The sequence below is a fragment of the Amphibalanus amphitrite genome, unplaced genomic scaffold (assembly GCF_019059575.1).
Source record: "Amphibalanus amphitrite isolate SeventyFive unplaced genomic scaffold, NRLGWU_Aamphi_draft 000200F_arrow, whole genome shotgun sequence".
In the NCBI taxonomy this organism is placed as follows: domain Eukaryota; kingdom Metazoa; phylum Arthropoda; class Thecostraca; order Balanomorpha; family Balanidae; genus Amphibalanus; species Amphibalanus amphitrite.
In genome coordinates this window covers 37,708-52,591 of record NW_024881695.1, presented here as the reverse complement: position 1 = coordinate 52,591, position 14,884 = coordinate 37,708, and the positions used below count along the sequence as shown (strand labels likewise).

At 46.4% G+C, this 14,884-nt stretch overlaps 1 protein-coding gene across 2 annotated transcripts; it reads right to left on the bottom strand.

Annotated features, from left to right (window-relative positions):
* Positions 1-1,219: 1,219 nt before the first annotated feature.
* LOC122384854 (60S ribosome subunit biogenesis protein NIP7 homolog) lies at positions 1,220-7,185 on the bottom strand. 2 transcript variants are annotated; one of them, XM_043372634.1, is made up of 4 exons: positions 6,970-7,185; positions 4,271-4,496; positions 3,814-3,954; positions 1,220-1,454 (listed from the first exon to the last, which is right to left on the bottom strand). In XM_043372634.1, the coding sequence occupies exons 1-4, from the start codon at positions 7,023-7,025 to the stop codon at positions 1,335-1,337; spliced, it is 543 nt and encodes a 180-aa protein (XP_043228569.1). In that variant the 5' UTR covers positions 7,026-7,185; the 3' UTR covers positions 1,220-1,334. The 2 variants fall into 2 exon arrangements, with proteins under 2 accessions (XP_043228569.1, XP_043228571.1); XM_043372636.1 differs by lacking the exon at positions 1,220-1,454 and adding an exon at positions 2,386-2,580 and having other exon boundaries at positions 6,970-7,140.
* Positions 7,186-14,884: the final 7,699 nt, after the last annotated feature.

The window sequence follows — 14,884 nt, the reverse complement described above, 5'->3', positions numbered from 1 at the left end:
GCGCGGCCCGCCGGCTGCAGCCAGCGGCACGGAGAAACGGAGCGCGCTGATGGCCGGGGTCGGCAGGGTCAGCGGCGCCGGCCGCGCTGGACAGTTTCACCGGCACCGCCCGGTCCGCAGACCGGCCCGCAGACGCACGCGCTGCTGTTTCACAAGTACCTATCGCCGGGTCGGGCATCGTCACCGCCGTAACTACAATACCTTCTGGGCATTACCAACAGATAATGAACTATACCAAAGCCACATCTCTTGCAGTAACCCTTGCGCAGTAGTGTTTTACGTTTCTTCAAAACGCAGCAAAAAGACTGATAATGCTATTTTCAATATCTATAATCTAGTCAAGACACAAGCTAAGTCCTCGGGTAGTTAAATTCATGAGACCACCGCCCTCTCCCACCCTCCACCCACCGTTCCACCGCCCACCCGCCCATCGCCCGTTCCACCGCCCACCGCCTCCGCCCTGGGACTGGTCATCACCAAACCCCGCCACTCCCCGCAGAGAGCAATTAGTGGCGCCTGTGTCGTAATACGCGACCCACCCGATGGAAATCGTACACAGAAAACACGCACAAGGCCCACGGCAGCGAAATGGACGGACGAGCGAAGTGCCGAGAGCGGAGAATGGATCCAAGATGGGAGCAGCTGAGGTGAGTTTGGGAGAATTTGATTCATGGCGTGACTAGCGAGTCACTAATTTATTAGCGTGACTAGCGAGTGACTAATTCATGGAAGATTTCCGGCGTGTGTCACGGCCATCTAGATGGGTCCATAAATGGAGACAGTTACAAATTATAGGCGGGTCCTCGCGGCTGGGTAAGGTTGATCAGAGATCAGCAGATGTTCCCAGTTTTTTTTTTCGGGAAATTCCTCAGTACCTTTTCAGAGTAGCAAATTATGCATAATTATCGACATCTATGAAAATTATCAGAAAGCAACAAGATAGACCATATACTAATGAACCGATACATTTATGTAACTAGTGACCAGGAAATTTAGCAGGAAGTGACGAGATAGGCTACTGGCTTAGAAACCGACTGAATGTCTTAGTAGCCGACAAATTGACTATCACCAGGATTGTTGCAAAACAAAAAATCCGCTTCAAAGCATTCGGCACACCTAACTAAAGCCATCACTGTTCATTGTCCATGTCCTACGTTCACCATCCCAGCATCATACCAACTACTCAAGCATCCAACTACCAAGTACCAACACAACCGACTAACACAAACAGGTATATTCAATAAAAACACTTGGAACAAACGCCCCTCATCCTGCGCTGAGATGACGAGACACCCCGCTCTCCTCCATGGTCCAATGACGTCACGCTGACGTCACTAGGTGAGCGTGTCCTCGCTGCGGATGTACTGGCCGATATCAGCCTGATGAAAGGCCACGATGGCCGTCGGGTCGGCGTGTCGGCACTCGGCTGTGGATTTGGCCGCCGCGCCGAATCCCTGGCGAACACACAGGAGCAGAGACTTCAGAAGGGCGGCTGAGGCTTCGTCAGATAATACAGGCTTCGTCAGATAATCGTCAGGTGTCCCAAGGAGATAAACGGATGGATCGACAACCGGGTGGATTGATGACCGAACAACAGCTGGACGAATACAGCACCACATGAAGGAATGAATGAAAGAGCATAATGTGAATGAGGTGAACGGAAAACCAACGAATAAAAATGCGTTTCCGGATTTAATTAGATTGGATTGGAGGATGGATGTACAAACGAAATGAGCATAAGTATTTACTAGACACCAAGAGCCATTGCGAGAGCACATGTGAAGATGAACAAAAGGAATAAACACACCGACACAGATGAATGAATGCGGGAATCAATGCACATATGAATGAATGGACCAACGAATGAATCGATGAATGAATTAATAAATGAATGAATGAATGAATGAATGAATGAATGAATGAATGAATGAATGAATGAATGAATGAATGAATGAATGAATGAATGAATACATGTTCCACATCTCGATAATCCGACGTGCCTATTAGATTGCTAGATACAGGAGCCCTAGCTGGAAAAGAAGCGTGGTTAGCAATCAAGCAGAAACAAGTAACAGCACTCAAAATATGCTAAAACAAAATGCACGAGCCAACCAGACTCCCAAAAATAATTTTCGTCCGATGTAGACCAACACAGGATAGGAAAAAGGAACCAAATGGAACGAAACAGAAACATCACCGAAACACATAAAGCTTCGAGGTTTTGACTGATATATCTATCTGAAATCAAAATACTTCAAACGCACAAACTCTGGAAGTTTAACAACACTCAAAAACCGCTCCGGAGCAAACCACCTCCAAACGACACCATCCTCACCCCTCCATACCCAGCAACACATCCCGTCTCACACCTAGACGCATTGTACGGTCTCCCTATACCCTCGCCCGGACAGAACAATACCTGCGAGCTGTCGTCAGCGGGAGGCGCCGATAGACACAGAAGGAGGACAGTGCCGACGTCACACACACTGTCCCACACAATGTGGCAGGCAGAGGCGCGCTGACGGGTCGTACCAAACCCGTGGCGAGTTAGGAAACACAGACAGAGCCGCCGACACGGAACTGGAACCGATCAGGACACATCCGAGGTTGACATTGGAAACACGCTTAAAAGAACGGTGAAAGGATTTTTGTAAATTGGTGATGATCCAGGGTCACAAATGCAGGCAGCGAATGGATATTGGATGGCAGCCTATGCATGGCAGCCCAACGAATCCAGAGTTAAATCTAATTGGAGTTATTGCAGTAAAGGATTCCGCGCCCAGGACTCGCTCAGTTGTCGATCACAGCCATTTTCAGACGCTGATGTCTGAATGTGTATCACTCCTGTGGAAGTGGTGTGCAGACTGCGAGCGATGAGAAAAAGTCATGGCCCGCACCAATGATCTATTGCTGCTAAAATATTGCTTATCCGAAAACCGCCTGAGCTTAGGCTTCTATTTTTTTTCTCTCTCTCTCGCAAGAAAACATCTCCATGAGATGAAAAGGTGGAAAGCAAAAATTAGCCATGGGAAAATCAATGCAAGAAATAAAGATGCATCTCCCACGATTGTAGAACATACAGAGTGCATAACGATGCGGTACGTGATCGGTGATCTCACCATTCACGATGGGAAATGAAGGGCAGATTTAGACACTGAATGAATAATCGTGACCACGTGTTATGATATGAAAGCTCACCAATAAGTCTCACACCAAAATAAATTGGTTATACACAGCTTGGCTAACTGTTATCAGGCACGAACTCATCGCATGTTGACTGATTTTCCTCGATGAGGCCCGCGCTAAAGAGCCAATAGGTGCGAGCTCCACCACCCAAGTTGCATGCAATCATTAGTGACCTTTCTGACCCCCGCGCGAATCTATACCGTTTCTCCGACCACAACTCGCCCGCAGGTCTAGTGACGTATTACCATCACGATTCGTCTGACCGGTTACGCAACGAAAATCGTGATTTAGTTTCAACACGATTTTCACTGGGCAGCCGGGTACGTTTATGAGAGCCGAGGACGGGCGCATGGGTTGTAAGGCAAGCGATTATATTTAAAGGCATGGCCATACGGCGCAATAACGTTCATTCACAAGCCAGCTTCTTTAATGTCACTTTGAATCTTGTGGAGAAATTCAGAAGAAGGGAGAAAAGGCTGAGAGCTGAAACATCCACGGCCATCCCTGGCTTATAAAGTGCGCTGTCCATGAATTTAAGTGCACCACTGGCCCTGTATGACACATGATCTACGTTCCACGGTTGGGGCGCTCACCCCCCCCCCCCTCTGTCCCTTCCCGCGGCCTCACCAGTGGCACGTCCTTCATGTTGTATACGACCACGCCCTGGTACTTGGCCGTGTTCTCTGTGACCCGTGCCAGGCCCGACTTGAGCACATGGTGGCCGTACAGAAACTGCTGCTCCATCGACGCCTTCAGCCAGATCTTGTGCTGTAAGAGGGTGGGGAGGCGTCAGCGCACGGCTCAGAGTTAAGGGAGATAACGGTAAAATTTACATAGCCAGCGGAGTCTGTGTACTGTGTAGGTGCTCTATGGTAGCACGAGACATTGAATCTTACCAGAAGAGAAGCACGCGGAAAAACACAACAGCAGATAACATACAGCCTTCCATGAATCCTCACTAACTCAACATCGCTCATACGATTACATCATCCGGTCAATCTCCTATCACTATCCTCACAGAAAACAACATAGCCAGCTCTAGCGCTCACCAGACGCGCCGTTCTGTCACCAGAGGCGAACCCACCTGAGCGTACGGGGCCAGAAACTCGAGCGCCGTCACGTGCAGGTGGAACTTGCCGCTCTTGGTGAACTTGCCGAAGCAGGTGCCGACCGAGATGAGCGCGTGGCGCGGGAAGCTGAGCGCGTGCCGCATCAGCGCCTCGGACATGTAGTAGACGCGGTCCTTGTGCAGCCGGAAACAGTAGAGGCCGTCGGGTCGCTCCAGTAGCAGTCGGATGTTCTCCCCGATACTGCGGCCGAGCGGGGTGGGTTAGACGGCGCGTGGACCGGCCTGGTGACTGTGAGTGTACGGAGCTGATGGGTGGAGCATTTACAGGGTGTGATGCAGTGAGCTGTCGTAATCAGGAATATGTCATCTACCTGTTAGGTGATCTTAAGGGACATCAAATGAGATGGCAATGGGTATCACGTGTCGTGGACCATTGTCGTGACAGGCAGACACTGCTGCGAGTGCGGGCAGTCGCGAGCGCCATCACGACCACGCATAAGCCTAAGCTTTTCCTACCGCCACCAGATAGCAGCACTATGCACGAACCAGAGCGCTTAACACTGAGCCATGGATTACCTTCATCCATACAGGGTAAGCAATCAGCATCATGTAAATGCAATTGATTAAGCATAAATGCGAGTGCCTAGATGGATTTTTTTGTAATAACTAGAACACATATCAGACAAACTTTGAAAGTGCTCACTTTCAATTCACAGTGTACCTACAATCCATCTTTTTCATCAGTTTCAGTTAAAATCAATAGGCACCCCAGCTTCTAATTGATGTATAAGCACATGCCACATGTCATTGCCTTACTGATTGCAATGTATCTATGCAAAGCTAGAGCAGGTGCCTACAGCTTAAAGGGACCCTCCCACCTTAACATTAGTTTTGAGTTGAGATAGCCAAATTGGTGGCCATGGCCTGAAAATACCGGTTTGGGCATTCACAACATCGAAAAATACTTTAATTCGGAGATATGGAATTTCAAACTTGCAGTTTTCGGATTCTAAGGGGCTAAAGCATTGGTATGCCCCCTTAGAATTTGTGACGTCAGCGGAGATCTAACGATTTTTAAATCTTTTACTAAAACGTTTGGCAGCACGCGGTGGTATATGCTGCTTTGCGCGCAACAAATGCCGCACTTTCAAATAAAGTCGCTAGGAACAGCGGAGATCCCAAAAAGTAAACAAAAGTAAAAGTCTAATATCTTGAAAACCGGTGAATATTTTTCGATGAAATTTGGTAGATATTCATTTTTGCTCTTTCTGAACCTAGCGACATCACTTTCATGCCAATTCATTAGCTTTTTTGAAGGTGGGAGGGTCCCTTTAACCAAAGCAAACTCAACCATGAACCAAGCTGTTGATACTTAGAAATTAGCATCATGGTACTGGCTAGGGCCAATCACTCTTACTTGAATAAAGGTATGCCATATGCAAGTGTTTAGTAGGAATTGTTGCAGTGTCATCACCCATGATTGATAGCTAACAATCATGGCCCACACCATAAATCAACCATCAGCCAACTCATGGCTGAAGCACTTACACTGCAAAATAAGCTGCAACATGCTAGGTACCCAAGGTTACCATAAAAACAGCCAACTAGCCATGCAATTTTAGAAAGTTCTGATGGTAAGTGAAAATGGCACTCACTCAGCTAAACTGTTTATAAAACTTTAGACACGTTACAGTACAGTGGCAGATCCAGGGGGGGGGGGCAAAATGGGCATTTGCCCCCCCCCCCCAAACGGCATGATTTTAACATTACGCCTATGGACGATGCATGGAAAGAATCGATAATTTGTAATGGTTTGCCCCCCCCCAAAAAAAAACTCTGAGCTGGATCCGCCTCTGTTACAGTACCTAGGTATTTAAGAAATGATAGCCAATGTAGTTTAAACAAAAATCTTGACTTAGACATAGTTTCATAAACCTACATAAAGTGCTACCAGACAGTGATAAATCTCTAGATAAGTGTGCAATCATGACCATAATGTTCTAGATGAAACAGCACCAATAAACATTTTTACTTTCATAGAATGTGCAATGAGTGAACTGAAAGATATTTGGAGCATATGCCTCCAGTTGTTGCAGCACCACAAGCCCTTTAGTCATTTTCCCTGGGATGGAATGTAGGTAGTAAGCATGCATTACAACGATGTCCTGTATCCCCTAGATCAGTTGGTAAGGTGTTGGACTTCCAGAAATGAGGGCCTGGTTTTGATTCTCAATTACAGCTGCAGTTATAGACACATTTTCATAATTCAATTTTTAGTTAGAAGAGAGCACGCTTAGTTGCCATTCAGCTGGTGTTAAGTACCTACTAGCCTATCACCTAATTTTAATTGGTGTGTACTGACCTAGATTCACAATTTATTGTCATCTAGGTTGCCAACTGTGCCACCTGGCTTTGCTGTTGCATATCATTTGGTGCCCCGGCAGTTACACATCAACATTGACATCATCACACACATTACACATCAACATGACATTGCCCCGTGGATCCACCGTCTATGAGCACTTTAAAGAACTATTAATGGAACAAAGACAGAATGTTAGAGTATAACTTAATGATACTATCGCTACTGCTTACACATGCCACCATTTGAATTGATATTAATACCATTAGGCTTTCATTCCAATTTCCACCCGATCCCTATCAACTTAGGAGTTACACACTACTGTGGCCCATGACAAAAAAGAGATACTCACTATCTTGCAACTTTTTCGAAGAAGGTCTTCGTTTCATCCGCTGTGAGAGGCCTCATTTTAGCAAAAATGAGCCTAAAATAGCAGGCTAATACTAAAATAAAATAGCAGTCCAAAATAGCAGTCCTATACGTCCTATACCACCTGTGCAACAACAGCAAATATTATCATTATGCCGCAATAGTCTCAGCCACGCCAATATCGTCGCACATGCTTTTGCAGTCAGCTGGTGCTCAAAGCTACCAAATTTATACCAGATGAAGGCTTTAGAACATCTTTACTGAAGGATATTTCTATGATGATTCTTCAACACTGCTATGCAATGCATGTATGTATTGTATGTACCTACTGAAGACTGAAGTCCACCCAATCCTTATTGGCAATGACCAGTTTTGACGTCATGAATGCCTAATTCGTTCTACAACTCGTTCCTGTTCTGGACCGCTCCGCTCTGACTCTCCTGGTTGACAAGCCATGGAGTCATGTCACTGCACACAGAAAAGTATTGACACCGTTAGCGGTGTAATTGCACAGTACATATCTGAGCACTTGAGGAAAGTTAATTTAGTCCCTTCCCCGCTTAAATTACTCGCGCTTCTAAATGAACACCAGGAAGAAGGTAATAGAACAGTGTTAGGAGGGTTGGGTGTTTTACTACGTGTAGCAAAACACCCAACCCTCCTAACAGTGTTCTATTACCTTCTTCCTGGTGTTCATTTAGAAGCGCGAGTAATTTAAGCGGGGAAGGGACTAAATTAACTTTCCTCAAGTGCTCAGATATGTACTGTGCAATTACACCGCTAACGGTGTTAATATTTTTCTGTGTGTGGTCATTAATTTAGAGCCTGTTCAATAACGTTTACTGAATTCTGATTTATCACAGTCACTTTCGTCCAAAAGCCTTATAAAAAAGGCTGTGACAGGCTATCCAATACCGGGTATTGGATATACCCTCTGGTATACTCGCTTTGTCCTCCGGAGGCGAGTCAGAACCTGGCACGTGGGCACCAACGAGCCCGGGCCCCGGGTCGCGGGAGGCGAGCTGCTCGAGAGATCAAGGCAGCCGGTTCAGCGGGTACACGGCGATAGCCGATAGTGCTGGTGTTCGAGGCCCGACATTTTCACCTCCGCGTCGGACTGTCAGACCCGAGGTCACAGCTCGAGTCGCCTGGCGCCCTGCCCTGCGCACACTTCCCTTTGTCAGAGCGATCGCCATCGGCGCGGCGGGTGGTGACCTTTCAAACATGAACTGCTGTCATAAGTGCCGAATGGCGACAGGTCGCAGGGGTCTCGACGAGGCGTTAGGAGTTCAGCGCTCAGCAGTCACTATGCGGTTCAATTTAATTAAATAATGCCTGATGGCTGATAGCAGCACCATTTGATAGATAAAAAATATCTGTCATTTCCGACAGCAAGAGCTATCGATAAATAATAGCAATAACGAAGTACCTACCTTACATAACAATTTTGTTTTCCGATCCGTTCATAATGTAGGTATTACCTATAGGCACATGCCGCCGTGAAAAAATTGGAGTCCATAAATACCTATCAGATCGATGCAACCGTATATGTGTGTGAATTGTGAAATTAACCTACGGATGCAATGCGGTAGGCATACTAATTTTAAGGGGGAGCGTATACCTAGGTAGGGCAGGGCAAATATAACCTAGGTATATTATACCAGCCCAAGATGGAAAACCGGGGAAACCACATAAGGGGGATCCAAGAAGCAGTCTAGGACGCTTTATATGGGGAGCATTGGTACCTCTCCCCCAAAAAAAGATCTGCAAATTCCAAAAACTCCTCGGATTTCGGTTTCTTACGAACTGCTGTGAACTTTTAAGCAAACTTTTTAACAATTTAAAAGTTTTTTTTAAAGCAAACAATTTAAGTAGCTACGTGTAAAATTGATGTCTGGAGGGGTCCTGAACGTATGGTGACGATAGCTGCAGTCGTTAAAGAGATATCTATACAGAAAAAGACGGGGGTGTCCCCCCCCCTACGGGGCGCTGGTTACCTTTTCTGCTTGCAAGAGCGTGTAACAAGTTTGAAGTAAGCTATAGTATAGGGGAGAGTTACCATTATGCGCCCGCTTAAGCAGAAACTCAACCTGTGCTTAAACAATGTGTGTGCTGAATTCGGTCTCTTCCTAATAACGACCGATTAATGTTTTTTTTTTTCTAGTTAAATCTACCGGTTTTCCTAACCCCTGCAAAAGGCGCAATTAGGCACAGCATGCCCTAATTGCGCCACGTGAAATAATGCATTAAAGAACCATGCAAAGTTAGCCCTTTTACTTGCAAGGGCGATAATGTTCCCCTGAATGTCCTTATTGGTCAGTACGGGCCTCTCAGACCTTCTGGGGTCAAATTCCGGCTTCTAACACCAATTATTGAAAGACCATTTTTTATAACATAATACGATAACATTGAAAGCCTCGATGTCTTGACTTAGCCCTAAATGCGCCCATGCCATGGCGCATTTTGTGTGGGCGCAATTCGGAATGTGTCATATGGCAGCAAAATATTGATAATGCTGCACAATAGGCATGTAGTTTTTTGTCTCTCCATAACCGGCACATATACCATAAAACTACTAAAATCACTTTTTACTCCACCCTTCCTCACGAACACTCAGTAACAGTTCAATAAGTAAGCAGGCTCAGGATAAGAAAACACTACATTTTACAAAACCACTCCAAGTACGCGGCTTACAGCCTTTGACGCTGGTAGCGGTAGGTCTAAAAATATTTTTTTGATGATTGTTATTAATAAATTGTTTTCTAAACACCAATCGACCTATTGGGTTCACAGAAAATGACGAGGGCGCAATTAGGAGACCGGGCGCAGATTGAACACTCTCCCCCAATAAAAAACATTACGCGCTGTTGTGAACTTCTAAAAACTGAAAGGGTCCGCTGCGCTGCTACACATGAAAGCAAAAAGGCACAAAGCTGTAGCCAGGCTTCACTTGGTAACTGCCTTCTCTCCACTACCCTGGCGTCAAACGGTTGTTAGAAACACACAGTGTGACATTTGGATAAATCTCCATCACAGTTGACGCCATCATGTGTCAGAATGACAGCTGAGGTCACGCACAAACTGTATAAAACTGACCCGTATGCCAGAAGTCCACATTCTTACATTGTGCTTCATATCGTACATTCATCATAAATCATGCAGTCGACGCTTTTTGTACTGTTTTTGGCAGCAGCCAGTACGGTTTTCTACGCCGCCGGCCAGGGGCAGGGTGAGTGTTTGGTCTCATCTAAAATATTCATCGAATTCGTGAATAAATGTATTTCAACTTAGCCTTTTTCAACTTAAATTTTGGTTCCTGATCTCGTTTATTTCGAGGTTGCGGGTAAAAATGAAGCGCAAGCTGGTCTTGAAGAAACAATCTTTTCTTTATAAGCCATTGTAAGGATTTTACCCCCAAAATTGTTGTGTTATTCCGTGTGAGGTATATGAGAAGGTGACTGAGGCCCCAATCAGAAGTAATTCATCCCGAAATTGCCTAATTTCCAAATGGCTGATTCGTCTGGTCTGGCATCCAAGAACTTCTCGCGCTCAGAATCAGATGCTTGAATAATTTCTCTTTAACCCTATTAGTGGCAGGCTCCTGGCTACCCCCTATTAGTGGCAGGGGGGGGGCTGTTTACGACCCCCCCCCTTGATATCTCGAGATCTAACGGGCCGATTTTCAAAATTCAAACGGCATTCGATTTCGCTCAACGTGATCTACATTTCTAAAAAATAAAAATTGAAAAATGTCAATAGGGGGGGTAGAGGGGGGGGGGTAAAAACGGGCAAATTGCAGATACATTTTAGACTGTTTATCACGGCCAGGTTTCTGAACCAATCTTAACGCAACTTTTGCCGATCGATAGAGAATGAACCAGGAATTCACATGGATCCCAAAAATATGCATTTTCAAAAATCATAGGCGGATACAGATCATTGAGATTGGGGGTACACAAAAAGTATAGTAAATAAGGTTTTTGTTGGTACTGTTTCTAAAAATGGTGGTAATGGTCTTGTTATGTTACAATTTTCTTATGAGAGAACGACTACAATTGTATTGGTCATGCATAGGCGGTGTCAGGGCACCTATGTTGGGAGGTAAAACATAACCCCCCTTTTTGGACGTCTGGATCCGCCTATTATAGCAAAAACGTGTCAAAAGAGGATGCACAATAACTGTATATGTTATCACATGATACCTTTCATTCACTGTTCGTAAAACTGGTGCAGCATCGTGATCTTCGCCCAAATGACTCGCTTCATGAATAGGACCCCCCAATTCCCAGTGCTCTGGAGCCGCCCCTGGTAAAGTTATGAACTTGAAATTGTCAGGGAATGTGCCCAATTTAGTTTTAGGAAAAGTCAGAAAAGTTCAGCGTCGTAGCTTCAGCGGTTTTGGAGATATTCCCGAAAAACCTGAGGGGTGGATAAAAACAACCCCCCCCCCCCCCTGCCACTAATAGGGTTAAGCCCATAGACTTAACACTAGCTTGGACAATGTCAGCTAAGCACCCACTTGGCGCCCAACGGGCAACGGCCCTTCAACATTACGACCCGATTCCTGAAATATATGAATTGACTTCTTTCCACTATTTTCAAAAATTGGCAGCACTTGGCACCAACCGCCCGGAGTCAGTTGTGCGCCGCCTGGGCGTAGCCTGAGCAATGCAGCAAAAGCCAAAACAGGCCGATACCCTAACATTTTCGGAGCCCGTTAACTATGATAGTTCGCAATTAAAAAGTTCACTCGTGCGACGTCCAAGCTTCACCACTTCTAATTCATATATCTGTTACAGACCGTATGAAAACCCAGTCCGTTTGCAAACGGCCTGGCCCAGTCAGGCCGTTTGAAAACGGCCTGAAAAAGCCGGCCGTTTGCAAACCGCCTGAAATATCAGGCCGTATGAAAACGGCCTAGGCAGTTTGAAACGGCCTAGACAGTTTGAAAACGGCCTAGTCAGTTTTCAAACGGTCTGGCGAAGTACAACAGCCTCTGAAGATTGAACTTAATGGATCCAGGTTGGTCGATGATCAGGTTGTATCCATGTGAATGCTTGCGCATTCCATGCCGAATGACTCGTCTGCATACGTCGAACATTTTCTTACTGTGTTGATGCTCGGCCCGGCCGTTTTTCGACAATATTACTAATTATACAAGTTCACGGTCCGCCTGTGTACGGCCATCCAGTTGATGGAGCCCGGTGAAGCCACTACTGGTGTGGTGAGTTCTGGTGAAACGTATCACTACAAGACTCACCGATTATTTTGCGGCATAAAACGCCGGAGCGCGCAATGGACATCAGAGTTCACATCAGTGGCGCGGGAACCGGGGGGGGGGGGGAGGGGGCTAGCGGGACTGAGCCCCTCCAACTTTTTGGCTTGGGGGGGGGACTCGTAATGTATTTGAGCCCCCCTCCCAGCTGGAGGAATCGAAATCGGAAATCTACCAACATAATTTCATAGATTCATACATAGGCGCGGGAACCGGGGGAGGGGGCAGTGGGGGAAGCTTGCTCCCACAGCTCTGGGGCCGTGGGGGCAGTGCCCCACAACTTTTCATGAGGTCAGGAACCGTTGGGGCAGCTTATCCTCCCCAAATTAGGGGTTGTGGGTCACAAAGGAAGAAAGCATGTAAGTGAAAAATCCACCTCTTCCACTGGCTCGGCAACTCATTTGGCAGATTAAAACCTTTATTCGAGGCTGCCAAAACGGTAGTTTCTTCACTCAGCTGAGACGGAATACCTGACTTTTTTGCAAATATTTTCGTTTTTCTTTGTTGTTGAAAAGGCCAAGGTCTGAAAAATAAGTGGCCTAAAACCGGTAAGAAAGCTAGATTTGGGGGTACCCTAGGCTGATCTCTATTATGGTTCAGCCCCCCCCCCCCCCAGTCTGGAAGAAGTTCCCGCGCCACACTGGTTCACATTAGGGTCCTCACCGCGCCCGGTCGACCGCCGGCGGCTGGCCGGTGGCGTACGCCGGCAATACATACTTGACCATTGCGGTGGAAGGCGAAACTTTGAAGTCGGGGGAAGCCCAGGTCGACCGGGCGCTCTACGGGCCGGGTCTCAGTTCTGCTAATTTCTTCCTGACCAGGCCTGCATTCGTCATCGGGAAAATCAGGGAGAATTTTCCGGAACTAGCGAGAATCATCGGGGATCACGAACGGTATCGCGACAACGAGACATGCTGAAGATAGGCGCTCAACAATAATTTTCCGACGGAGAATATCCGAGTGACAATATTTTTCCGGATGCCGAATGCACCTCAGGATTTCATGGTGCCATGTAATGTCATGAAACGGTCGTGCTTCAACAAACTCAACATTGTCCAGCTGTAACTTTATGCAGACCAGATTGTTTTCAAAATGCCTAGACCGTTTGCAAACGGCCTGGTGTCTGGAAAGTTGTCATACGGCCTAGACGGTTTGCAAACGGCCTGAAATTTCAGGCGGTTTGCATACAGCCTGGAATTTCAGCCCGTATTCAAACGGCCTGACTTTTCAGTCCGTTTGCATACTGACTGGGCTGTCCAGGCCGTTTGCAAACGGCCTGAAACGGGCCAGGCCGTTTGCAAACGGACTGAGTTTTCATACGGCCTGTAACATATCGACTTCGCACAAATGTGCTTACAAGAACTCTGCTTGTCAGAATTTGATGATCGTTTTATTAAGCAGATATCGTTTTATATAACAGCCATATAAAAAGACACATTTTTTCAGATATATTTTCACCTTGAAACTAATCTTTTTTTCAGGTCCGCCATGCAACCCGGGCAACCCCAACTTCAACTGCACGGATAGTTGTGACTGCGCAGAGTTGCGGTACTGCCCCCCGGCTTTCCCTTGCTTCCGCCTGCCCAGCGGCAACGAGACCGAGCCTAGCTGCGACTGCAACCAGCTGACGCCGTGCGACTCGTCACACCCGTGCTGGCGCACCACTGTCATCAACGGGACGCTCACCGACAACAACTGCGACTGCGACTCAATTGCCTGCAGCACCAGCCACCCGTGCTACCACCGCCAGTGTAGCTGTGACTGAACTGTGAGCTGGCCGTGACTGGCCGTTCACAGATCACAGTGGCCGTTCTGAAACCGGTTTTTCGATTTTACCTAGCTAGGTAGTTTGGTGCAAGAGGCCTCTGATCTGACGTCAATTGCCTGCTTCGCCTGAGACTGTCGGCCTAGACAGCTTCACTCTGGACGATAAATTTGAATACAGAATAGCATTACAGTCGCATAATTCGAGTGCGTTTTGTTAAGTTTCATCCATCATAACTACAGTGTAGTTGGTCATGGATTGGCATCATTAATTGGCAAGGAAGACCAAAATCTGGAATTACATATCTGAAATAAATGCAATGATATGATGATGGTGTTGATTTCTTCTTTATTGTAACAGTGACGGTGCGCTGTAACGGTGGATTCAAAGACGAAATGATCCAAGTTACCGTCGCATTATTCAAGCGAGCTTTCAGTTTTTTTTTTATTATTTAATACCACACACTGGCGGATCCAGGGAAAATGCCCCCTCGCAGCGCCCGAAATCGACAACAATGTGCTATAAACAACTTTTATTGAGACTTAAGTTTGTTTTAAACTGCACAGCAGTGCGTACTGCGTAACAAATGGAACCCAATGAGTTTTTTTAATTTGGAAAAGCTTTATTGAAGATACACCCCCCCCCCCGCAGCGTCCAAGACCGCCTTTCTGGATCCGACAGTGCTACCATAGGATGACTGTTTTCGGTAATTTTTAAAATGGACGTGGAAAACTACTATGAGGGCTAGTATTGATTACGCTAAATCAGCAAATCAATTATGGCCTTTACCACCGCACTCAATACGGTCTAATTGCACTATTCGAGCATCTTCTTACTCAAATAATAGAAACAAACATA

What these genes read in the sequence shown, in the direction of transcription:
- LOC122384854 (XM_043372634.1), bottom strand. Translation starts at nt 7,025, where the DNA reads ATGAGGCCTCTCACAGCGGATGAAACGAAGACCTTCTTCGAAAAAGTT. An exon ending in TTCGAAAAAGTTGCAAGATA is followed by an intron (nt 4,497 to 6,969) that starts GTGAGTATCTCT and finishes GCTCGGCCGCAG; the next exon opens with TATCGGGGAGAACATCCGAC. An exon ending in TTCTGGCCCCGTACGCTCAG is followed by an intron (nt 3,955 to 4,270) that starts GTGGGTTCGCCT and finishes ACCCTCTTACAG; the next exon opens with CACAAGATCTGGCTGAAGGC.